The sequence below is a fragment of the Toxorhynchites rutilus genome, chromosome 2 (assembly GCF_029784135.1).
Source record: "Toxorhynchites rutilus septentrionalis strain SRP chromosome 2, ASM2978413v1, whole genome shotgun sequence".
Lineage (NCBI taxonomy): Eukaryota > Metazoa > Arthropoda > Insecta > Diptera > Culicidae > Toxorhynchites > Toxorhynchites rutilus.
This window is the reverse complement of record NC_073745.1, coordinates 59,488,784-59,514,673: the sequence shown is the minus strand read 5'-3', so window position 1 is coordinate 59,514,673 and position 25,890 is coordinate 59,488,784. Positions and strand designations below refer to the sequence as shown.

Sequence of the window (25,890 nt, the reverse complement as noted above, 5' to 3'; positions counted from 1 at the left end):
AGCATGGCAGTCACGCTCACAATTATAATACCACCAACGTTTTCAACTGATTTCTCATGCTACCCCTTACAGCAAAACTTTCCACAGCACTGTTCATATTTGTTTTGAATGCAACATCGGAACATTAATTTAAATAAAAAACTGCCCTAACGAACGAGATTTTAATTCGTTCTGAAAAAGACGTTTAGAAACTTCACTTCTATTTGAAGAATAAAACAATAGAAGCGTGTCTGTACAGAAGGAGAAGATATTTATTATTCATTAGAGGGGAAAGAGAGCCAGCAATATATTGGGCCGGCGTGAATAAGTCGCAACATCGATTGCAGTAGATTAATTTTTGAGCGGCGATTTATCAATGAGTCTTATTGTAAGGCCCCGATCGTAATACACATTTTGATACTCGGAAACCTTGAAATCATAGTCAATTAGCAAGACCAAGATGATAAGGAAGGTTTCACTGAAATAATAACAGGATTTTGATTGTTTTCTAATTCGAAACTCTCTCAACGGCTACACAGAGGTACTCTTCATTTGTTTGATTGAGAAAAGAAAACGATAACACCAAGCCTGACTGATGCGTTTGTCAATATGTGACAGACCGAAATGTTTTAGTTTGTCCAATGCTGTTGGAAATTGAAGAAATCGTAACTTGAGATGTTAACGGTGCTCAAAGGTATCATAGAAGAATGACAACGTAATACCCCGTAGTCAGTAATAAATCCTTTCGCTACGAATGACGTATATTATCAACGCTCTCACACAAGTATTTCAAAATATTAGATTGTGTAAACAATAATATCATTACTATTGTGGTGAACGATACCTTTTGAAGTATGGATCAAATCATTTCAGATTTTTGCTCGTTAGGAACGTGAAAATTCGCGTTTGAAAATACAGAATCCTGTTTGATCCATCAGTTTTGAATTACAGGATGTTAAAAATTGAAGACAGCAAAGAGCAAATGTGGTACATTTAACAGTTTTTGTTTGATAAAAGCAAAAATGGGATGCCAGACGGCTGAAATTGAGAATAGTGTTTATGGTCCCGATACTATCACAACCAATTACGTATCAAATTTACGGTTCATCGATTCCGTTCCGGTAATTTTTAATATCAGAGATAAACCAGTTCAGCCAACTGTCGAAAATGTTGATTAAATAATTGAAACCACTGTTTTGTCTAGGTACCGAACACTATATAAAAACAGTTTGGAATCACTAGATTCTACGTACAGATATAATTTTTGAAACTTCTATCTTATGCATTTTGAGTGATTTGATTTGAAAATTGAGTGCACCCTTAAAAAAGTTCAACTTGTCGGTATGTTTTTACTTCAGTGGAAAACACCATCAATTACCATCAAGTATAGAAAAGTTCATTCGCTCATTTCTCCACACCTAATTATAAATCACTCTTGTATCTGCTTCGAATAATCATGGCGAAAAGAATGCAGCAAGCAATCGTGAGATTGCACGGTGAATCATTTTACACTCCCCGACCATCTTCATTCGGAACTGATAGTGAACATAACAAAACAAAGAGTGGAAAACAACATTCAATGAATGAATACTCCTTTGGAAGGATCGCACGGATCTCGGAAGGATCCGAGAGACAAATGAGGGAATGTTTTCTGTCTCAAATAAATTGAGGCATAAACAGAGAATAGAAGGGTGAGTTTTATCTGTGGATGAGATGAGTGTTGTTAAACGAATTTCGATGCGATTTTCTCCATACCTGATTACCATCAGTATCTACGACTTGGTTACTGCGTTCCACGAAATTGCTATCAATGTATTTAGAGCGCAATAAAGCTCCCGGTAATATCGAAGGACTACATGTAGACTATGTAGACGTAAGACTACATAGTTCATAAACTAAATGCTTGCACTGAGCGGCGTAAAGCATTCACAAAGCAACGAAGCAATACAATTTGCAAGTTAACTCTCATCCTCAGCATTAACATGTACTGTTGATTGCTCGCTGACTATAGCGACTCAGAAATACTGGACTTTTTGAATATCCAAAAAAGAAAATTACGTCTCGATCGTTCCTAAAGACATAATTCTCAAAGAAATATTCCACAAAGTATACATGCAAAACCTTTCGCAGAACGGCAAATGGAAATCCGAACCGAATACACATCAGCAGAATTATTAACTCTTCAATAGAATAATTTTACGCAATAAATTCCTCTCGGACGAATATTAGCTAACTCCATATCGCGAATCCATGATTGCACATGAAGCATAAATCGAATCATGAAACCATCCGCGATGAAGTGAGCACGTATTAGATATATTATTAGATATAATATATAGATATAAGATATAATAATTTGCCTTGACACCCAAACTTACAAATACACGCATACCCAAACAATTGGAGGACCCAACCCTACAGTGACTACGGCACAGTCTGAAAACTTGAAAATTATCTCTTGGGTCGGCTCGCTGGCTGGACCGAGACTAGATTCCAAATTCATGCGAAAGCGGAGTCTAAGTTAATAGTTATCTTCACATTTGTCTTCTGCTTTGCTTACGCACGCCTAGCTCTATACTGTACAGTTTTTTGTACATATTCCGAAAATGCATTCTGAAGCTAACAACAAAACAAAAAAGAAAAAAAAGTCATTGGCATCCGGCCATGTCTTCACGTCGCCTACTCGGTCAAATATTCACGCTCGGAAGGTTATGTTTGGGTATCAGTTCGGTTTTACTTATCAAGTTGTAACCGAACGATTGAGCCGAGCACTGCGCTAAAAACGACCACAAGAGAGGCAGAGGCACAAATAAGTGATTCTACTGGATGAAAACGCTCGGCCTCAAACTATCTGCGTCTGTGTCTACTAATGTTGAAAAATGAAAACTGAAAAGTCAAAAGATATAAAATGATTTTCTCGTGGCTATCAACCCACCTATTTCCATTGAAATGAATACATGTGGTTAGTGCGACTATAGTGTAAATTGCACTAGCTACAACTGATCTCTTGAGAATTCAACGCGCATTTTGTTGATCACAGTGGTTTCTGTTAGACGTGCTATTGAAGAGCATTTTCACGCAGAATTGACTGACCGCTGGTCCGACCCTCTCCAATTTTTTCTTAAATTTTGTACATAATGTGGCAACTATCTACAATTACAATTTTCATAATGAAAATCTATCCGATGCTTCGACCGAAATTGGATCACTATCTGTTTTGGATCGATAGCACGAGAACGAAGTCTCTGGTCAGGAGGTGCACGGTTAATCGATGGAAAAGTGTCTCTGAACGCTTGAACTTGAATGTCCTCAGCGGAAACACTTTTGGAAACATAGTTCTAAGAAGAACTAATAAATCAACTGCTTCTGCTTGGTAAACGATGAAATAGAACACGCTGGAGACAGGAGCGAAGCATAAACACACGCATTGTATTTTCAGGTTGTGAGAGCAAAATTGAAACTCATTTACTACTGTTGCCGATGTTCTTGCGCTGCTGAGGCTATTTCTGTTAATGTTGCTACTTTCCGACCGTCCTAATTACTGATGTTGGGTTGAATTACCCTGCTTTTTTGATGTTAACTACTCAACGTTTAGAGAATGACTGATCGCTTCGCTGCTGGCTCGCTGAAAAATATATCACACAGGGGTGGAGCTTGCGCTGCAATATTTCAATATTTCACTGTGCACTGTGCAAAACTACGTAACGCTAACAGTACAAATTTTGGATCCTCTCCCTTCCATTACGTAACGCAAGACATACCCCTACCACATTACAAATAACGGGTCCCGTCACGTGTACTGGTTGGTACTAGCGTGACCAACGAGGTGGAATTCAAAGACACGATGAGTGAACTAAAGAGTTTATTCGGTATCCCAGAGTTGATGATTCGATTTTTTTCTATCATAAAGACTTCAAACTATAAAGTACCTTCGCTTCTAGCCTTGAAAAAGGCCGATCAAGACCGTTCGCTTGATATGCGACCATTTAGGTTACGGAGATCCCCTCCCAGAGTCAGTGATCGGCAAATGGTAATGGTGCTTGCATGTCACGAAGCAAACCGCCGAAGACTACAAAACATTTGCCTACCGGGTGAGCGAACTCTGTGTCGAATTCAACCTAGGGGATATTTCGGAGGATCATGTGTTGTTATAAAATTACTATGTCCAAGCAATAATCAACATGCAAGCTATGCTATTGGGGAAGCTCTGCTTGCAACAAGAAAAAAAAATACTGGGCTGTTGTGGTATTAATAACACAACAATGATCATATCAACCTGTCTCCATTGTCCGGTCTGATGAAAAATGGAAGAGCAGAAGGAACACTCCTACGCCTAAATGGCTACTACGGTATAATTTACCATATGTAATGGAGTAGATGGAATACTCTTACGCCTAAAAATAGCTACTGTGTAATTTGATAGAAAACAATTGATAGAAAACATAAACATGTAACATGTACACGATTAAAACCCGGCTCTGTTACAGCTAAAATACTAATGAGCCTAAATAAATAAACAAATGTTAAAAAAATAAAAAGATCCCCAAAAAAATAGAGATACTGGTCTAATAACCACCTTGTTGGAGCTGTGGCGCCATGCACTATTCACAAGAATGCGCTTCCCTCAAGAACCGATGCAAGGATCGTGGTCAGGTGTTCTACAAAGACGGGTACTGCGTTAGCGCCAAACAGCTAAAATCTCCAGGCCAACGGCACTCATTCAAACGGATGTTTACCAGAAGAATGCAGGAGAAAGCCATTCAGATGCGAAGGAGATATATGAATGCGGAAGTAAACGGCATACAGAACAGTCTCCAGCTAGACACTGCGTCGGATATCAGTATCATTTCCGAGCAGATATGGAGGCAGATCGAACAACCCACAACAAGTCCTGCAACAATCTAAACTGTAACGATCGGACAAAACTCTACAGCTAGATTTCGAGTGTTCCTGTGATTGATTGTATACAAGTTCTGGTTCTGGATTATGATCTACATTGAACTACAAAGTCTGAATCTCACTCAACGTGACGAATCGTAGCAGCAAACATTATCGCATGCAAATATTTTGACGGCATTCCAGAAAAGGAACTGGTAAGATTAACGATGTCATCCTTTACCATTCCGTTTATGTTGTGTTAAGGGGGGACCCCTGTCTGGAAGGTCGAAAAATAATGAATTTTCGTGATTTTGTTTTCGGATGTTAAGCATAAAGTGAAGTGTTCGGTTATTTTGGTTATTGTTTAAGGTGTATTTGAAGATGTATTTCCCTTTTTCGTATGCACGAATAATTATTATTACGCTGTTGCCAGCTGGATGCGTAGATGCTGTTTGAAAATAGGTACCTTGCTGATGGTATTGGTTCGGAAGCAACGGGGTGTTAGAAAAAAAAATCCGATGAATATTTTGAAAAATTTATTAGAAATTCATAAAAAATCGAAAATATGAGATATCAAAAACGGCTATGTAACGCTTGAGGTAATCCATTTTTACATGCAGATAAAAAATTTCAGCCAAATCGGTCGAGAAGATCCTGAGATATCGATACTACCAATTGAAAAAACATGGTTTCGAGAAAAACGCGTTTAAAACTTCGTACAGCAATACTATATCCCCTGAGGTGACTTCATACTTTTGGATATAACTTTCCAACGAAATCATCGATAAATTCTTTTAGGACAACATTTCTGAGAGCATTAGCTTCACAAAAACGCAAAAAACAAAAAAAAACGATTTTCCAGACCGGGGTCCCCCCTTAAGTGAAAATTAACCATCAAGCAACCCAAACCTACAGCATATAAATTCGTATCAAATTGCAACCGTATAAAATATCAATCAAACAATGCATCACGTGTATCTGAAATCGTATAAAATGCAAAGCAACAATTTTGCAAATCACTGATGGATTAATCCGTATATCGGTATGATAATGTGCGTTATTATATTCGTACATTATATTCATTTTATGTAACATTGCAAGGTCAAATCGCATATCAGTGTAAGAAGGATCGTATATCGTATATACCGCTTTATATACACATATAATATGACATATTAATATATCACCTCCAATTATTGCATTTTATACGATTTAATGATTGCTGGGTATTTTATCACCCTTCAACCTGTGACACAATTTCTTACAAAGCAGATCAAACTCAAACGTTACTCTGCTGGGCGTTCGTGCAACTTGTGACATGCAAATGCACCAAGAGCAAGACTCGATGGTCGTTTTTGGCCCAACAGGACTCATCACGAGCCATATTTCGTCTGATGAAATGATACCGCAGACCCGTTTCTAATTTAGGGATGTTCTTTTTTAGGTTAGAACCGAAATAAAGTCAAACAATGACCCTGCCAAGCCCCATGATCATAGCTGCAACGACCACAATTGTAACACATTCTGAGAACAAAAAAAAAATACATAAAAATACTGAAACACTTTCACAACGATAGTTTTTCCCGGAATGTTCCAGACCGCAGATGCATATGGGTTAGAGTACACATTATTTACACAACATAGTTTTCTCTCATTCCCAATATTAACAATGAACAGAATTGTCCAGATGTGCATTTTATTCCCTACAACAACAAAAACACATATCATCCTAACGAAACAACTTAAACAATAATAATAATAATAATAATAATAATAATGGGTGCAAAGTTAATCATGAATTACCGAACATAAAAACGGACGCAAATGTAGAGAGGGGATTGATTGATAAACTTGTGTTGCCGTGTTTTGTACTTGAAAAGCATTTTTCGCTTCAAATTTCCGTTACAAAATACAAAACAGGCACCACACTCCGGTGGAAACATAAAATGAAAAGAAAAAGAAAATTTTAACGGAACTCGGACTCGTGTACGTGGTTTTTTTTTCCTGAGGGGGGATGTGTTTGATACATGTATGCGTGGTGCGTGCGTGCGCTTGGGGACACACACCCACCACTCAAAATGAAACGGAAATTGAAAGATTCAATCGAAAAACCAATACAGTATTGCGTATGTGTGTGACAATAACAACAAACTCAAATAATAAAAATAAAGAGAAGAGAAGGAGATTTTTCTTACAAACTTCACTGAGAGAAACATAATAAAATTAACCTGCCGCTATTTCTTGTTTCTTTTGCATATTTTTTTTTTGTTTTGCTTTAGTTTAGTTATGCATTGATTCTGATTTGTTTAGTTCGCTTTCTCGCCTCTAAAAACTAGAGAGTGTGTGTGTGTTTCGCTGCTAATATGTTATGTACATGAACCCTAATAGCTTTTTTTTTTGTTTGTTTTTTTTTCATTCGTCCAACTCTCTCATCGTCTTCTGCTTTAGGGCGATGAAAATAATGCCTTTTTCAACTTAACACAAACAGGACAAAATATCACCTCTAACTAAACACGACTTTTGCGTTCATTTGTGATTCTTTCGTTCGAATTGAAAAAAAAACTTCTACTTAAGCAAACATAGAAAAGATGGTTAAGAACGAACAAAAGTGAGAGAGGAAAAAACATAATTTTGTCGCTACTATTTACAAACCAGTTTTGTTGTGGATGATGATACTTTTGAACAAAAGGATTTGGGGATATATTAGTAGTGGAGAGACGTTGCTTTTCATTGTTTAAGGAGAATACAGGAATCGGAAGTCGGAGAGGAGGATTCAATTTTAGTTACAACGAAAATTATTTTTTCCTCATGGAATTAGTCACACCCATCACCGAGTAAATTTACCTCTAATTGAAAACAAAACTAAAAATGAAAATAAAATTAGGAACCGGCGTAAGGTAATGCGGTAAATTAAAAATAATCGAGAGAATCACTTCGCTAAGGGAATATCAAATTTTCGTGTTGTTTTTTTCAGTTGTTGTTACAAAACAAATAATAATAGTAATAGAAAACTGTGAGAGCAATGAGGGGGGGACCAGACAGGTGGGTACGCGATGACCACGCCGCTTCCCCCGCACGCAAGCTCCAATTAGCACAATTGATGGGGAAAGAAAACGGACTCTCAAAACGATTCGAAACTTACGTTCTCTCCAGGTCCACCGAAGCCGCCAAGGTTGTAGTCACCCATTCCACTGCCGGAGTCCTCTCGGGGCGTTCCGGGGCCATTCGCCGGGCTGTTCTTCATACCATCCAGACCGTCGTTGTTAAGTACCGGGCCGCCCATCGAGTTCGGCCCCATGGGACCTCCCATCGGGCCACCTCCGTCCGAGCCGCCGACCATAGGGAATTCCTAAAACGATAAGCTTTTTAGGAAAGACAAGGCAAGAAAACGGTCAAATTGACTTACGGGTTTCATTGGTGTGTACATATTCTCGCCACCGGAGTTGGATGAATCTTGAGGTGATGGCATGATCGGCGTTCCGGGTCCGGGAGGTCCGCTGGGTCCCGGAGGACCACCGTAATTGCCAGGTGACGAGGATGAATAGTTCATGGGCTGCGTGGAATGACAATGACATTTTTAGGAGGAAAAATAAATTGGCAGAAAAAAGTGGGAACTTACCGACGACGTATTCGATTGCCACTGGGGTCTACCGCCGGCCATTGCCATCGGAGGCATCCCACCCGGGCCTAAACTGCTGTTGGGTGGTGGGCCGCGCATTCCCGGCCCATACGTGCCGGCGCCCATGGGTCCCATCCCGGGACCGCGAGGTGGGTTCATTCTAGGATTCATTGGACCCATACCTGGAGGGCCTGAACAGTTGACGATTATTCCGTCATAACAACGTTCATATGTGTGTGTGGAAATGATGATTGCGACATAAAAGTAGAAGCGTTTTACATATGATGATGAGGTGATACGGGTCATTAGAGATGATGATGGATTGGCAATAAGTTAGTACACAGACACACATAAATTGAAGTCGTTCATTGTGTAGAGGGCATGTATCAATTCCAAGAATTGTTTGAAACGTAACGCGCAATATGTTTTAGTAGTACACCGGTTGATGAGCGCGACGAAAGGCGGAAAGAAAAAGAAAACAATTTAGTTTTTTTTTAAATTTTGCTCCGAAAAATACAACGTTAAGCTACAGATCGATAAAATAACATTTTATGGAAGCATGAAATAGGTATTTTGGGTAATACAGTTCAACCGGCGAGAGCTTTCACATTAGAAGAACCTGTTTCGATGATTCGAAGCTGACGCGAAACAAACATATGACTCTGTCACACTAATATCAAATAAAAAATTTTAGATAAATCATTTTGACTTAAGTAGTTTATGTATTTAGATAGTTTCACAAATTATCTCGTTACGTTTTCCATCGAATCAAATGTTTCTCTTGGAACCCAGATACATTCAAACCCGATCCAATTATATAATACTCCTATATAATCCTTTCTGTTGATGCCCATATTGATGGAGTTTTGAGAAAATATGTTATCCACCATTTTGTAGCGGCCACCATCTTGGATTTACATTTTTCATCAATAATTGTATTCTATTAATCAAGCCCTTTCATTTGATACTCATATTGATAGGGTTCTGAGAAAATATGTAATCCACCATTCTATAGCGGCCGCCATATTGGATTTACATTTTTCATCAATAATTGTATTCTACTAGTCAAACCCTTTCATGTGATACTCATATTGATAAGGTTTGGAAAAACAATATATATGGCGCCATTTTGGATTTAAATTTTTCATAAATAGCTGTGTTCTACTAGTCAAGCCCTTTCGTTTGGTACCCATATTGATTGGGTTTAGAAAAATTATGAAATCCGCCATTTTATAGCGGCCGCCATTTTGGCTTTTCAAGATCATGAAATACGCAGTTTTATAATGACTGCAGAGATATAATCATATAGTCGATCCCGTCCTGTATACCGAAGAGTTTCGCGGTTTCCCGGATCAAAAATCTTTGCTCCACACTCCATACTCCATACTAGGGCTTCTAATACACCCATACCTCGCTTTACGGCCTAGATACGTTACTGGGCCGCTAAGAAAAAAGTGACTTCCGGTCGAATTTGGCGAATTCATGCCATCAAAATTCTGAGATAATATTCTCCAGTAACCATTTTGATAGATGGAACAAAATCCTTAGTTGGCACTTCCGGCTATGATATGATCCTGGTAGAGGAGTTACTCGAGCAGGGGATACCTTTCAACAAGCCAGACACAGAAGCATTTGAGTACTAACTTAAGTTAAGTTATGAAAAATCGTCGAAATTAGAGCCTCCAATCTTCCATGTAAAGCGTTTTCCTGACACAGACAAATAAAATCAGACACCGGGACAATGTAAGAATATTAAAGAGCTCGCCATAAGTATAATGAAGTTAGCAGCGGCATGGTGGATATTTAAATTCAACATGTAACTTACAGTCTATCGCAAACCTATATCAACTAGGCGGTCGTATTTCGGACACAACTTTTTGTATCAAAGCATGTACGTCACTGTTGAGACCCGTGCGCCATCGTCCATCTTCCAAGAGTTTTGAAGGCTCACCATTTTCGTAACATTGCGATATTTCTGGTATTAACTCCAAAAAAATCATTCATCGAGAGGAAAACTGGGAGAACTGAGGGTAAGACCGGCACCCCTCGAATTATACTTGAAAACTCTAATTAACAATGTTTTTGAACACTGTACATATTTTAGACGTTTTAAATCAAATCCAACCCACCGTGATTCGTCAATTGTTAAAATATTAATCAAAACAAACGCGAGTGCTGATGATGTGCAACCGGATGTAATTTTTCGGTCGTGGATTTTAAGCTTTTATTCTTGAACGAGGTTTCAAATCCTTTTTCGTTGTTCTACAGTTTGTCCCCTGGATTGTTAACTATCACTGGGATTCAATATGATTTAAATTAAAGCAAGAAATAGTTTCCTTAAAAAATGTATGCTGTTGAGGTAAGACCGCCACCCTTTGAGTGGAGTAAGCCCGGCATGATTTCCAGCCAGTTGAAGATTATTGGGACATATTTTTCATCTATTTCAGATGCCTCACCGCTGCCAAGGAAATCGAATTTTGAGAGTGGGTCCCAGGAGAACCACCCCTTGCAACAGAGGCTAGCGTTGGTGGAGTTCTTTCAATCGTGCTTCCAAGACTTTGGAATTCTCAGGTCAACATTACAGGATCACGTTTTGTGAAAGCTCGAAACTAGGACCTAGATTTCATTGACCTAGTAATTGAATTGTGGTGTGGTTTCAGATGCCACCTAATATCAAATTCCTTTCTTTTCCATATTCCGTGTTCACCGGAGCTTGTTCCGACACTATGTCCGGAATCAGTCGAGCGATTTGAGCCATATTCAATAGCGGTATCTAGAATTAGAACACCACCCATTTGACGGTTGCCACAATCAAACTGGTTCAGCTGGTGTCAAGTATATTTGTTGACAAATTGAGGGTGCCGGTGTTACCCCCCTGGGGTGTCGGTTTCACCCGCACTGATTGGTGAACTCTGTTTTTATGTCAGCTTTGATAATGGACTATCACTTGCAAAATTGCCGTTTAAAAGCACTGATATTTCTTAAATTGCATGGAAAATGATCTAGACAATGAATCTTTGAATGAAACATAACAATATGTGCCCTCAGGATCTCACAAAGCAAAGCTATACTTTAGGGGGCCGGGCTTACTCCCAGTTCCCCTAAGTAGATCTTCAACCATATATTGTATTAATTGCAAACTGATTTTGCACGAAAAACATATTACGAGATTTTTCCATTCTACAGTCAAAACATGAAGATACGGTACGATCTTTTCGTCTCCGATTTTTCGATTTTTTGGATCGATTCTTTATATCCCAAAAACTTGTGATAACAGGTTTTTTCTTTCCGATCTTTCCGACCTTTTTGATCGTAGAAAAAAAATGTTGGTTGGGGACATCAGGTCCAGCTGAAGCGTTTTTCCTAGAACTGGGACTACTACCAAGATTTCCAAATCCAAGACTACCACATACCAGACATATGTATGGCACGAGTGGATTTTATGGGATTGTCATCGAAGTTCAGGATGAATATCAGTTGTTGAATTTTTAATAATAATATTCAATTAATTTATTTCATTAAATAATTCCATGACGGTACAAGATGAATGGCCTGGAAAGTACAAATGTTCTAAGCTTTTTTTAAAGTTTTTTTTGTGACCCTCATGTTGAAAATCAAAATAAAATGCCTTTGAAATGTGGATTGTTTATTGTATGTTTAAAAAACAACAATTATATAGAACATGTAAATAAATTGGCGCCGGCTACGCTATTTCGGATTACTTGGCTAGTCGTCGGTCTCGGGAAATTGTAAATTGTTGAGTTTTGACGTAGGACTACGTCTTTCATTTTGGTTGAACGGAGGGGTATGATAATCACTTCATTGTTATTATTGACCCGAAAACTTGTTTCAGTAGCTTGAAAATTGATTTGAAATTAATTAGATCTGTATATAAACTTCCGTCTGTTCGGAAATCCATAATTAGGAAGGTCACGCTCCACGTCTATGCATTATGCTTTTCTCTCCCAATTCATTTTCTTTTCTGCAGCCAAACTGAACAGAGCATTTAGCAAGAATCGAAGTATCCATGATAATTCGATACAGATGAAAGATATCAATAAAATCACATTGCTGAAACCAGCGTTATAAAATTATATGTTTACGAATGCCGCAATCGATCATCGATTCTAATTTGCACTGGGTATTTCCGAGGAGGAATCGATTCCTCTTTTGAGCATTGACAATTATTTTTCGGCAAAACGAAGTGATATGATAATCACTTTGTTCGAAACATAAAATGCACAAGCTTTTTTTCTTCCTCCCGTGTGTCGTTTGTCTTGTACCTAATTAGAGGCGAAGGAAATGCAAAGTTAAAATCCAATTTAAAATAAACTTTGAAAATAAACAATTGGAATCAAAAAAAATAAATTCAATCATGATCGTTCGATGGGTCAACTATGCACGCTCTGGCTATTCCCGTTTCTATTTTGCTACCGAATTGAACGGGCGGGCAAATCTTTATGCTTGCACTTGCTACGACTTTTCAGAGATTTTTCGAAATATTAATTCATTGAGAATTAATTCTGATGCAATTTCAAACAAATGATTACTTGATCAACAGTAGTCCTACGTCAACCTTGCAGTTGTATCACATATATAACATACCCCTAGTTTTACTAATCTCATCGTTATTTCTCATAAGTTCTCAACTCTGTTCCCAATGTTGTTTTTAATTCACAATTTAATCTGTACCAGAGCGGTTAAAAATCTTTCTCATATGTACCCTTCCTTCAAAAAATCTGTACCATCGAAAATATTCGTTGTAGAGAAAAATCTATTTATTAGCATGAAAATAATCCTCATTTATTTACTACAAATACTACAATTGCATTTGAAAGTCATTCGTGTGTTTGATGATGCTTGTACATAGTTTTTCTGGATCTAGGTTGCACACCATTACTTATTAAAATTTTCGAGGTGCGCCACTATCAAATCTTTTGATCTCAAAATAGCGTTCATCGTATTGTTGCAGAGCCGATTTCAAAGCTTATTTTTGTTCTGATTATGATCAGAAAAAAGTCCCTCGACAGTTGTCGAGGGATGAGGCATAGTGAGAACGTTGCAAACAAGGCATCGAAACGCCGAAAAATGATCAATCTTCAAATCAAATTTCATAGTATTGAACATTGAAACAATGTAATATTTCAGCAATTTTGTAGCAATCAAGGACATTGATGAGACTAGAATAAAATCGCGGGGCACGTTGAATCTCCATTATCCGCATTTAATGGTTCCATCATATGCCCCGTGATTTTATTTTAGTCTCATCAATGTCCTTGATTAATGAAGGAAGAGGTAAGATAACTGCTAACTGCTACTTGCTTAATTATTTTCTAGCTTTTAGTACATTATCTTTATTATTATTATGTTTAATCACAAAGAAACCGTTTAATTTAATAAGTTTGTTTTACTTATTTTATTTGAAAATTTAATCGTAGGCTAAAGAGATAATGCTAAGGTTACCTTCAATTTTTCCAGACTGCTTTTTGGAAGGTTACAAGAGTGTACGGCTTCGATCTTCTAATTAATTTTACATCGACGCCAATCGTGTTCTGATATGTACTCTAGGGTGTCAATAAATGTATGGGACAAATATGATCTTCGAAAAAATACCGAAAGATCACCCATTAAGGAGGTGTACATGAAATCGGAGGTTTCATAAAAAAAATCAATATGTGTGATTTCATATTTATGTATTAAATAAATTTAACCAAAATAATTGAATCACACTAGTAAAGTATTGCGTATTGTATAGCAAATACCATCTTCGAAACATAGGTTTCGTACAAGATGATATTTGTCGCTTTTGTAATGCCGATAGCGAAGCCTCGGATCCATTGCTCTGCAACTGCGGAGCTCTAGCAAGATGCCGACTTCAACATCTTGATAAGGCTATTTTGGAAGTTTGGTTTGTGTCGCCGATCAGGATTATAAATTTCATAAGACAGATTATTCCGGATTGGCACCTATCTCGTAATAAATTTCAGTTCACTTCTTCATCAATTAACAGTAGATAAGCTTGAAGCGCAGTAGCAAAAAAAAAATTGAGCATACCACAACAGTTGAAAACAATGGACGCAATGATTCACACCCAACAAGGAAAAACAAGGTATTGCGTACTGAAGACTCCTAATGCATTGAAATTGTATTCAAATACTTCGGGAAAGGTTCAGGACAGTTTTAGAAACTTTTTCGACAAAGTCCCCCATAGACCATATGTTCTGACTCGTATACAAAAAATGTCATAGCTTACAATGAATTTATTAATTGCTGGGAGAACTTAGGAAAATCGCAAAAACGCTCTAAATACCATGGTTCGGCATAAATGTTTGCAAACTTTTGCGTTTTACAGTAGTTTTTTAAATACTATCACTCCAAAATATTACCACCATATTTTTTGTTTGTTTCACGGCAACGAATCATCGAAACGATCTCCAGCGCGACACGAACAAACGAACCAACACAAAAAAAATACGAACATCAATTAAAATCGAGGAAATGTTCCATGTGAAAACTAAGAGCAAACGTTGAAATCCCAATAAAATCAATTTATAATCCATCTACACGTAGAGGGGGTGGGGTATAGAAGAGTAAGCATTCATATCAAAACCGAAATGGGTGGAGGGAGAACGAGGGCGATGGGAGCGGGAGATTCTATGCGGAGTGGGGCATTTGCGAATGTCCATTACCGCCTGAAAGCACACACATAAGTGATTAAGTTTCGTCCGAAAAAAAATGAACTTAATAAATTGAAACGAGAAAAAATACAAGTAAAGCATAAACACATGACCGAAATTAAACAGAATCGAAAGGCCTGTTTTACTTCTATCTATCCGGAATGAAAGAGCGCGCGCAACGGAGAAAGCAATGGGTGGAGTTAGGGAAGGGAAATTGTGGGTCAGAGGAGAGGGAGAACTTTTGAAAATGGGTTCCTCGGGCTCGCTTTGATCATCTGTTGTGATGCTCGGGAGTGAATATGTGTGTGTATGTGTGCGCGTTCGTATGATTCGACGGGCAGCAGCAGCAACAGCTAATGAGTTCGTGCTATTCATCATCCCCATTCATCAATCTATGGGGAGTCATAAAAGTGAACGAAAGTAGCATTCAAAAACATCAAAGAGAAATTTATCCTACTGCACAAACACACGTACACATGTACGCATAACACACACATACACACACACACACCGGCAGTAGGGATCCTAGTGTTTAGTGAACGACATTTTTAGGAAAATAAGTGTAAATCGAACTTTACTTTCGAGAATTTTAAGTGTATGCAAACTTAATTACTGCTCCCCGATGTATACGAAATGGGAAGTAAGTATAAGAAGGCAGAAAATTAACTAGAAAGCAAGGCAAGATGTTCTCGGGAGAATACGTTTGAAACAGGACCGAAAAATGATGATATATTGGCGTTATTAATGAATACATTCGATGTAAACATAAGCTAATAAGCGAGAAGAACAAAACAAGTGTGAAAAATATTTAAGAAAAAAATAAGAAAAAAAATAATAAAAAGGAAAAAAAGTAAAATCTGTAAAATTTTTAGAAGTATTCGTTTACATTACACGCTGACAGGGATACATTTACACTTTTCGTTAAATATCGAAAATTAAAACGGCGGGACAGGGGATATTATCAAAAATGAAGATGAAACAATCATATTTTTAGAGAAAAAAAAAAACAAATAGATAAGGGAGTTTCAAGGGGGGTGATTAGGGACAGACAGTGGGAAATAAGTAGCAGACAAGCGCGACATTAATCTGCCTACCTTGCCATGCTACAAAGTCTCCAGCTTCACCTGAACAGAGAACAAAGAACAAAAAAAGAAAATTGATTGGTTTTTATTAATTAATTGGAAGGCTATTCTTTCTTTCTCCCTCTTTCTCTCTATTCTTCTTTCTCGCTCTTCCTTTCTCTCTCTCACTTTCTTTCTTCATTTCTTTCTCTCTGCCTCTCTCTTACTCTCGCTCTCATTTCTAGAGTGTTACAAATAATTTCTAGTAGCGCGGGGCAATAGGAGTTTTTGTTAGGGCTAACTTGACAGATTGCAGAGCGGATCATCGAAAAGTGTGATAATAAGAAAAGGAAATTTACTTTGAGGGTGGAGGGGAGATAAATGAATTTTGATTGCGAAATCAATCACAATTAAAACCTTATACATCATCTCATTCGGCAGATGGAATGTGGCGGTTTCTTCGGAAGTACCAATGAAAAAAAACATTCATCCTTCTCGGAAATGTGTGTTTGTGTATTTTTTCTAATAAATAAGAGAAAGCAACTAACGAAAAAAACTAATTCTAATTAAAATAAAATTAGTTAATGGATCAGATAAATATCTAAACAAAACTTAAGCTCAGATGAATCCCAGCCGAGATAGAGAAACGATGCTAACAGTAATTTAAAAATATATAGGAAAAATAACGGAAACAGATTTCAAAAGCACTCGAGATGGAATGGTCCGAAATAACTGTTCTACTACTGATTATTATTAATTCAAATTGCAATACAAGGGGACAGAGGGGGTGGTTTTAGAGGGGGAGAGGAAGTGTTTCGAAAACCTAGTACTCGCTACGAGGTATTATCGTTATTGTTTGGGATTTTTGTTGTTGCTAAGAATGGTACTGATGAACACTCACCTTGCCGCGTGGGGTCCATACTATTTGGCATCATTGGTTGTCCGGGAGGCTAAAACGTAACGAAGAGGTCGAATAATTGATCACCTTCTCAGCATTAAAACTCAATATTGGATACTTACACCATTGAAATCGTTTCCAATTCCTTGTGGCATTCGGACTCCGGGCCGAGGACCTGGTGGATACCGTGGACCTCCCATAAATGGCTGGAAGAGAAACAAGTTGCAACGTAAATCAGTTTGTTGTATAGGAAAAACACGACCTAAACACAACCGCAAATTTATAAGCGGGGATCGTTGAGTGATCTCTATGAAGAATAATTGAATCAAAATTATTTCTTCCAAGAAGAAAAGACAACATCTTAGAATTGTAAAAACATTGTCACCAGAAAATAACTCTCATTGACAAATCATTTCTTAATAATCATTCTACCGCAGTACTGTATTGACTCTGGCACAAAATGTTATTGCTCTTTTTCCACGATCAGTAAACAAAATCCCAATAATAAAATCTTTCCTTTTCCTTCATGCACGCTCCTTCCGCATCACATTTTCTTCATGGATAGCACTAACGTTCCCAGAGGTAGTTTTGTTGGGCCCTATTATGAAAATCGACTTGAAAAGTCGATGCAATCCCTATCACTATCACACCAAGCTAAATTTGGTATTTTGTAAATCGAGTTCGAACTTCATGTGTTGCAAATTGCATATACTTAAGCGTTTCTGAAATTCTGACAGTTGCATCAATAGCTTTCACTCGATCGATGCTATCGACTTGTTCGGTCTCTATAATAATAAAATAGAGTCAACGAGCAAAACTCTTATCGACTCGATTTTTATAATAGGGCCCGCTGTCTCAACATAGGTGTCACTTGCGCCATTTTTATCAGCAATGCTCATTTGAAATTTCTAATGTCAAATAACACGCCTTGAATGTATTCTGAGTGGCAAGCTGTAGGAAACGCGTGGCCACAGTGCAAGTCCGAAGAAATTTCTTTGACGAAAAATCCGAATAAAGCGAATTGAAACATTGATTTATCCGAGCATTTTATGTTCTAATGATCGTTTTGTAATTGCACTCTAAGTAAACTCACTGAAACAAATGATAACAGCAAGACGGAATATTGTGCAGAAGACCAACATGGGTTAACCGGCTGCCAGCGCCAGTGGTGCAATGTAAACGTGACTGCTACAACCAAAATTGATTTTAGCTCATGTTTTCTCATCCCGATTTATGACATTAAATGAGACATAACATAACAGAAAATGTCATTACTCACAAATACTGGTAAGCATTTGTGTAATATACATGGTACAGCAATATAAGACTAATACGAGCGAGTGAAACAAAAGACAAATAAGCTTCCCGCATACTTTGCCACATACACGGCTCAGACCGAGATAGATATTGTTCTCCTTCATGCGCTCCTTTTTTACTCTTAGAAAACACTTCCCAGCTTCATTTTATAATCAGGTGCAATATTATCACGTATTGGCCGAACAACTGCTGAAGCATCATTAGCCATGTGGATAGCGTGGTCGTGTAAAATAGTTTTGCATTCCAGCCGGCCTTGGTTCGATCCCCATCGACGTTGTATGGACTTTTTTTTTGACACAATCCCAAATGAAATGAGAAAAGAAAACAGAAAGGGATGTCTGCACGCATACATACAAACCATTTTTAAGCTTTTAAAACAGCTCATTATTTGCGCATTTGACTCTCCAGCACACTAAATGGCATCATTTCTGCCAAAGATGAAATGTTTTTTGCCAACGCTAGTTAGGGTGACAATGCTCTCCAATGCCTCTTCTTATATAGAATTTTTTTAGTAGACTGGCAGAGACAATCTGTTTTATGAAACAGATGAACTTTTCAACTGAAGAGCTGCGAGCGAAATGATTTTCCAGTAATTATCAAGAAAATATTCAGACATGTAGACTAGTAATTTTTTTTTTTTTTTTATCTGTATTATAGTGACTTTCAACTCATTTGGCTGGTTCGTCAAGACTAGTAATCTAATTTACTACTAGTTCTGTAGTTTTTTAGCAACTCTCAAATATCTGTGAAGGTTTCGATAATTTAATTTGCTAGTACAAGAAGTTGAGCTGCTTGAGTGAAATGACGACCGAGAAGTGACGTACAAGATAAGAATTTTTTTTTGAATATAGTACAAAGTTATCATGAAGGGCACAGTGACCGACAGAAAAAAAACCACCCGCAATATAAATCAAAATTTGAACACTTTGAAAACTTATATTTCTTTCAAATTATTATTTATTTCTACTTAAGTAAATAAAAAGTTGATGGGTCTGAGCCTAGGGGCACGGACGGGATCTTGACATAGGACTGTGATTGTGTGTAGTAATTGCATTTAAATTGAGTTTTTCATTGTTCAAAATCTGTATTTTTTTCCTGGAAAAACCTGTATGTACTTGTATCCTTTAAACGGGTTAGATGACATAACGTGGTAGAATTCGGTACCGCGTTCTGTTCAAAAATGTACATAAAAATACCATTAAAGCCATTACTACCCTTTTCTTCTGTTTATTCAATTATGCAGAAGAAGACAAAGAGTCATCATGTATCAGTTTAAAAAACACAAGTCTAAATAGTTAAGACCTACATAAATATAAGACTGAGTCAAATCAATGTATGACTACAAAAATATATTATAGATAAAAATAGCATTATCTACTCAACTACTCAAGCTATCATAATCTGATTTACGTAGGTATACCCTTTCGATCTTCTAAATCAGCAGCCATTTAAATTCATTTATTGCATTTTTACTTAACCAAACAACATACTCGATATTATGACATCCTGGACCAGAATTACACAAATTGTTAGTAGTGAGACCTACACGATATCGCGGAGGCGATCTGGCGTAGCGGTAACATCCATACCTCTCACGCTAAGGGTCACGAGTTCAATTCTCACTCCCGACATTCTTCCGAAATGGAAGGTAAAAGTGACGAACCAGCCAAATGTGTTGAAAGTCACTATAATACAGAAATAAAAAAAAAAAAAAACCTACACGATAAAAACATGAATTGAGCACAAATTGATTGGACAACATACAATATAATATAAAATTAATGCCTATTATCGGTAAATGGAGAATAATTCATTTTACGCATCAACACACATTATGATCTAACGCCCGAATTTAGGCAAAAAGATTGCTCGTTGCGTCGGAAGGAAGCGAGTGGATAATGCAATCGAAAGAAAACATACCCAATTAAATCGTCAAATTGTTAACTTTTTTTTACTATATTCATTGTTCATGTTTCAAGCAAAAAAAAATGGTGACCATCACATGGGTTTAATGCTGGTAGACCGGGAAAACGCGTATGTTTTGGACCTTTATTCTGCTGGATAGTTATCTCCAATCCGATTTTCAGCATCGATTCTTCCAAGTTTTCGCACAAAATGTTGTACAACCTTATAATCAAAGATTATCATCAAAAATTTTTAATTACTGTAATAATCAAAATTCTAATTAGTCAAATTTTTTTTTTCCAGATTGGTGACGAAATTCCCTGATTTTTCCTGACACTGTTTGAATCCCCTGATATTCCTTGATTTTCAAAGTTTTTCAAGGTAGTCGACGCCCTGAAGTCGATTGCCGACCCTACCGTTGCCATCGCTACTGCTTTTTCCACTACCGCTATATGCTAGAACGATGGCATTAACACATCAGCTCTGCTTTGCAATTAGAAAAAATGAATGTTGCTTCCGGAAGGCAACAACCAAATTTATTTCATTCCACTGGCGATAAAATCACAAGGGGAGTGGCTTGCAATATAATTATTTGCTTGTATGCAAGTTATATTCCCGTGTTACTCTGGTTGCTCCTTTTGGTCCGAACCATTTGAAGAGCACTAATTGGACCAATCAAAACCAAGCACATAGTGCGTTTGGACAATGTTTGACATTTAACAATGATTCAATTGTTTATCTCAAGAAAAAAAATATACGGGGTTGTATCCCAGACACGACCGCTCAGTACGTAGGACTACGAAGTCGTTTTATTGAATTCGCTTGTAAATCATTTTGGATATTATTGATAAATGCAAAGAAATTTCATAAATTACTCTTCATTGGAAAATTTCGGTGAGCCTGAAAAGGATAAATCATTAACCCTTGGATTTGTAGCAGCAGTTCTAGAAGCAGCAATTCTTTCTTGCATTTGCGAGAATAATACACGAACAAGCGATATTCTCTTTTTTTCAATACACGCATTGCACTGAGTATTCATCGCGCTCCCGGAGGTCTTTTTCGCATTTGACACACAAACTCGGCCACATGCGATTAAATATTTGTCCCACCAGCACCCCCCGTTATTTAACATTCCATAACCACTTCATCATATCTTTTAGAAGATGATGATGATGATGATGATGATGATGGCCCGCCTCATACCCCTACAAAGGTTTGAGCAGGACGATTTATCTTATAGATAATATTTATTTTCAAACATATCAAGAAGCCAGTATTATAAAAACAAAAACAAAGCGAACTGGCTCTGTTGCAGGCATAAATATATATCAATAGAACATTAAAAATAGGCATAAACTGCGAAAAAACAAACAATGTTCCTATCCATATTGACATTGACATAGTCATAGTCTCAACTTCAGACCCAAAGTTTTTTCCAAGGCATGTCAACAAAATTTCCAACCCGGGAAGATCCTTGACTGATTGGGAATTGAACCCAATATTCAAAAGTTTCAACTTAGAACATAAAAGAGATCTGCTATAACCAGAAATAATAGATACCACCACCATCTGGTGAAAGATAGTTTACGACAATTCTGAATTAGCTATTCCAATTCCAGTTTCCACTTCAGACCCTACATAAAATTTCATTGTGTCAGTTTACTGCCAGTGTTCATTATTAACATTAGTCCAGGCCCACCAAACGCGCGCGAGGCTCAAACTTTCGTAGACAACGCTCGTTTTTCTTTTTCTTTTTTATAATCTACAGAAACCCATGAAAACAACAAAAATGGCAACATTTGCAAGTATCAAGTGTTGTGCTTCATGTAGTTTAGTGATTGCCTCAGTGGTATCGCACCTATAGCCATCTTCCGTGCATCGCCATTCATCCAGGACCAAACAAACGTTCCACAGAGAACGAAAACGGTAACACACTCGATTTTAAATCGTAGGACTTCGTTAACAGCGGAGAATAAAATGAAAATCTAAAAACTGGACATGTAACGAAATTATGAAAGACTTTGAACGCTTAACTCGACCATTTCTTGAGCAAGCTGCCCGGCACTACGTATTAGGCGCGCGTAAATCGCTCGCTCGAAATGCAGAGGCAGTGCTCGTCCTACGGACACTTAGGAGAAAGGAAATATTGCAATTAGGCTCCACCCGTTTCCAACTTATTGCAACGTGCAAGAGTATACAATAATGATGAAACGGATAGTGGTTTGGCCGGATACCGGATACCGGATTATCCGGCTAGCTTCGAGGCCGGATATTCGGCTCTATATTAACAAATACAAAATTAAGAGAAACGGCATGCGACATGATGCAAATGAAGCGTTAAATGTACGAAAAAAATAAACACATTTTATAATTTTTTAAAAAAATTTTGAACGATTAATAAATTTTATTGTTTGGAATAAATATCCTATTTAGCCTTGCGATTATGGTGCGATTTTGGTCAGTTAAAAAAAATCCTTTTTAATCATGTTTGTATCATGTTTTCTACAAGGAATTTGGAAGTTTTTTTTCTGATAATGGGTCATGTTATATTAAGTAGATGTTTGTAAGTGTATTGATATGATTCTAATATTGTCCGAGTGAGAGTAAGAGTTACATGCAATCTGAAATCATTTATTTTCATAGAGATTGAGAACAAATTTAGAACTGTCTTCAGGGATTCTAGTCTGAGAGGGGGTACAATTACTTCACCACAAATCGAAGACTCACCAACTGTTAAGCTTGGTGGAGAAGTTCGTTGGGCTTTTATATATTCGAGGTATGTTCGCATATTGCTGCATCAAACAAGTAATTGAATAGTGACCATACCGCAGGAGAGGTCGATTTAACTACTTAGAAGAAGATCAAAATTATCTGAATGCAACCTTTTTAGACTCGAGATTCAGGTCAGACCATTTCGGAGTCATAATACAAAAATATCTTGGGACGAATCTTCTGAGAATTGTCGTCTTCAAAATCTGTTAAACGAAACGAAATGAAGCTGAATGGAACGTTGATGGTATGAGTTGATAATGATTCAATTTTAATAACAGTTTTGACATGTCAGTAATCGCACCTTACTTCTAATCACGTGTGGATGATGTTTATATGCTATTGGGTTATAATTTATCTAATGTTAATGAGAATTTTTTTCAAAAATATCCGGTATCCGGCCGGATAGTGAGTAACCGGCCGAATAGCAAATATAAGCCGGATAGGCCGGATACCGGATAGTTACTCAATCTCGCTTTTAATAGCTAAAAAATGCGGTTATATCCCGGACATAACCATCTACAATTTTTACAGAAAATGAAATGTTTCCAAGTGAACTTTTTAGGAAAAATTGCTAAGTGTATGTTATGTGAAAATGTTTCAGCCTTAAAAAATTGCATTAAAAGCTATAGTCTTTTAGATCTGATAAATTTGCACAGTAATTTAAGTTTAAGATAAACAGTTTGATTGTGAAGAAATATAATAATGATGAAGATAATTTACTAAAAGCTGAAATATAATTAATATTTCCCATAAAAAATGGCACGTAGCCATATTTTCAGACCATCCTGATTCAGGATGGTGTACCCGTATCTCATCCAAAAAAAAATGAGTATACTAGATTTGTTCATAGTCACACCGTTTTTTTCATGAAATTCCTGTATATGAAAATTGCGACGTTTTCCAACGAGATTTATATATCCGAATCCCATCAGAAACGCCTCAACATTGTATCATCGCGGAACTGATATCGACGAAATTCACAGCTCATCTCATTACAGCGTTCCTGTCAATCGCATCTGGGCAGGCTGGTAGATGGAACGCCGATAACAGATAAATTTAAATTCGGCGGCGTAAAGTGAGTCGCATATATTTGTGTATCTTCACACCACCCAGCATTGACTAAACATCGCATCGATTCAAACTCTCATCGGTCCAACCAGACTCCATGATTCGCAACCCATCGAAAAAAATATTTACACAGCATTTGTACAGAGCGTCACACGCCGTGGGATGCGTAGATGATGTTATTTAGCCTAACAAAACAACCTTGTTTTAAAATTTACACATTTCCTAAAACTATAACTACCATTGATTCAAGCGATTACTACGATCGATGAATTTGTCGGGTTTTCCGAGTACAACACATAATAAACGCAACCATTAGAACACTGAACAAAACATTGAGTGTGGACATCCAGATGAAAATATTGAGAACATCAAACACATACATGAATATGAATATAGAGATCGATTATTATTGTTTGTTTGTAACTTCTAAAAAAAAAACATGAGGATGAACAAACATGATTAACACCAGAATGACAAGTGTGTGTGAGAGAGTGGGTGATTGGGATAGAAAATGATTTTTCTCGCGCACACGCACACAACCATGTATTTCGTGCGAATGTTTTGTGTCATCCCTCTCTGTCTGTTGTGTCGTATTATTTAACCAATCAGATTTTAGCATATACAATTTTTCATTTTAGGTTTTTTATTGTTTGGAAAATCTGTTGCTGCCGTGCATTAGTTCGCGTTTTTTTGGTGGATTTTCGCTTCAAAGCTGGTCTAGGACTCAAAAATAATGAACGAAAAATTAGGAGAACTTCGCTTGTATGAAGAGCGAGCGTGATGGTGGGCATTGCAAAACCAATTTTAAAAAATTAAAAAAAAGAGAGTTATGAATAGAGTCGATAGAGAGACGGAAACACTATACTAACCTGGCCGCTCATCATCTGTCCATGCGAGTTTGGTGGTTGTGGATGTGGGGACTGCCCACTACTAGGATGTGAAGGTTGTGATGGCCTAATGGAGGAGTTCTGCAAAAATAATCGGTATAAAAGAAACGGGTGGTGGTGTGGTGTCCTAAATCATAAGCAAAACTAGACACGTTAGAAAGAGAGAGGAAAGGGGGGGAAAAACAACTAAAGAGTTTAAATAACAAAAATGTGGATTGTTTTCGTCGTTTTGGTGGAATAAACAGAAGAAAACTACAACTGATAATAACGCAAACGACGCGCAACGGGGTTTATTTCGAATTGATTCAACAAAGTTTGGCAGCCAACGTAACTTTGTGACCACCCAACCATCTTTCTGCTGCAACTTTGGCAATTTCGCTGTTCATCAGCCATCAACAGATTTAATGATTTTCTCTCAGTGGTTTCACAGACAATCATCTTCTATCTCATAATGTGCGAAAAGTAACACGCCGAATATTTTTTGTGGTTATTTATGACGTGTGTGTGAAGTATGAATAGAACTGAGGAGTATGCAAGTAAAAAAAAACACATTCAAATATAATGCTTTTTGATGACTTCAACAAGAACATTTAAACAGTTAGAAACATTTTACATTTAACATTCAAACACGAAAAGGAAAGACAATTATGTATGTGGGGTTGCTTTCGAGGAAATTTTCATAATGGGGGTACACAAACAGAGATATAAAGAGAGAGTCCAGTATTGACGACTTGCGGAATAACCCGCAAGCTCTATTTCCAGGCTATGTGTTTATGATACATGATGATGAGGAGATGAAATGAATGTTTCGAAGTAAATCAGTTAGTCG

The 25,890-nt window shown here is 37.3% G+C and overlaps 1 protein-coding gene across 8 annotated transcripts in view; it reads right to left on the bottom strand.

Moving 5' to 3' along the window:
• LOC129764245 (single-stranded DNA-binding protein 3) overlaps positions 1 to 25,890 on the bottom strand; it is a 147,689-nt gene that overhangs the window by 10,989 nt on the left and 110,810 nt on the right. For 4 of the 8 annotated variants that reach the window (XR_008741088.1, XM_055763143.1, XM_055763139.1 and 1 more), the window contains exons 7-13: positions 25,044 to 25,142; positions 17,235 to 17,318; positions 17,116 to 17,164; positions 16,248 to 16,277; positions 8,477 to 8,667; positions 8,264 to 8,410; positions 8,000 to 8,206 (exon numbers count right to left, since the gene is read on the bottom strand). Coding sequence is in view for 7 of the 8 variants with exons in the window: in XM_055763143.1 (XP_055619118.1) it covers positions 8,000 to 8,206; positions 8,264 to 8,410; positions 8,477 to 8,667; positions 16,248 to 16,277; positions 17,116 to 17,164; positions 17,235 to 17,318; positions 25,044 to 25,142 (807 nt within the window). In the remaining variant the exon portion in view is untranslated. The remainder of the gene's footprint in view (positions 1 to 7,999; positions 8,207 to 8,263; positions 8,411 to 8,476; positions 8,668 to 16,247; positions 16,278 to 17,115; positions 17,165 to 17,234; positions 17,319 to 25,043; positions 25,143 to 25,890) is intronic. The other 4 variants (XM_055763141.1, XM_055763142.1, XM_055763144.1 and 1 more) reach the window with 4 other exon arrangements.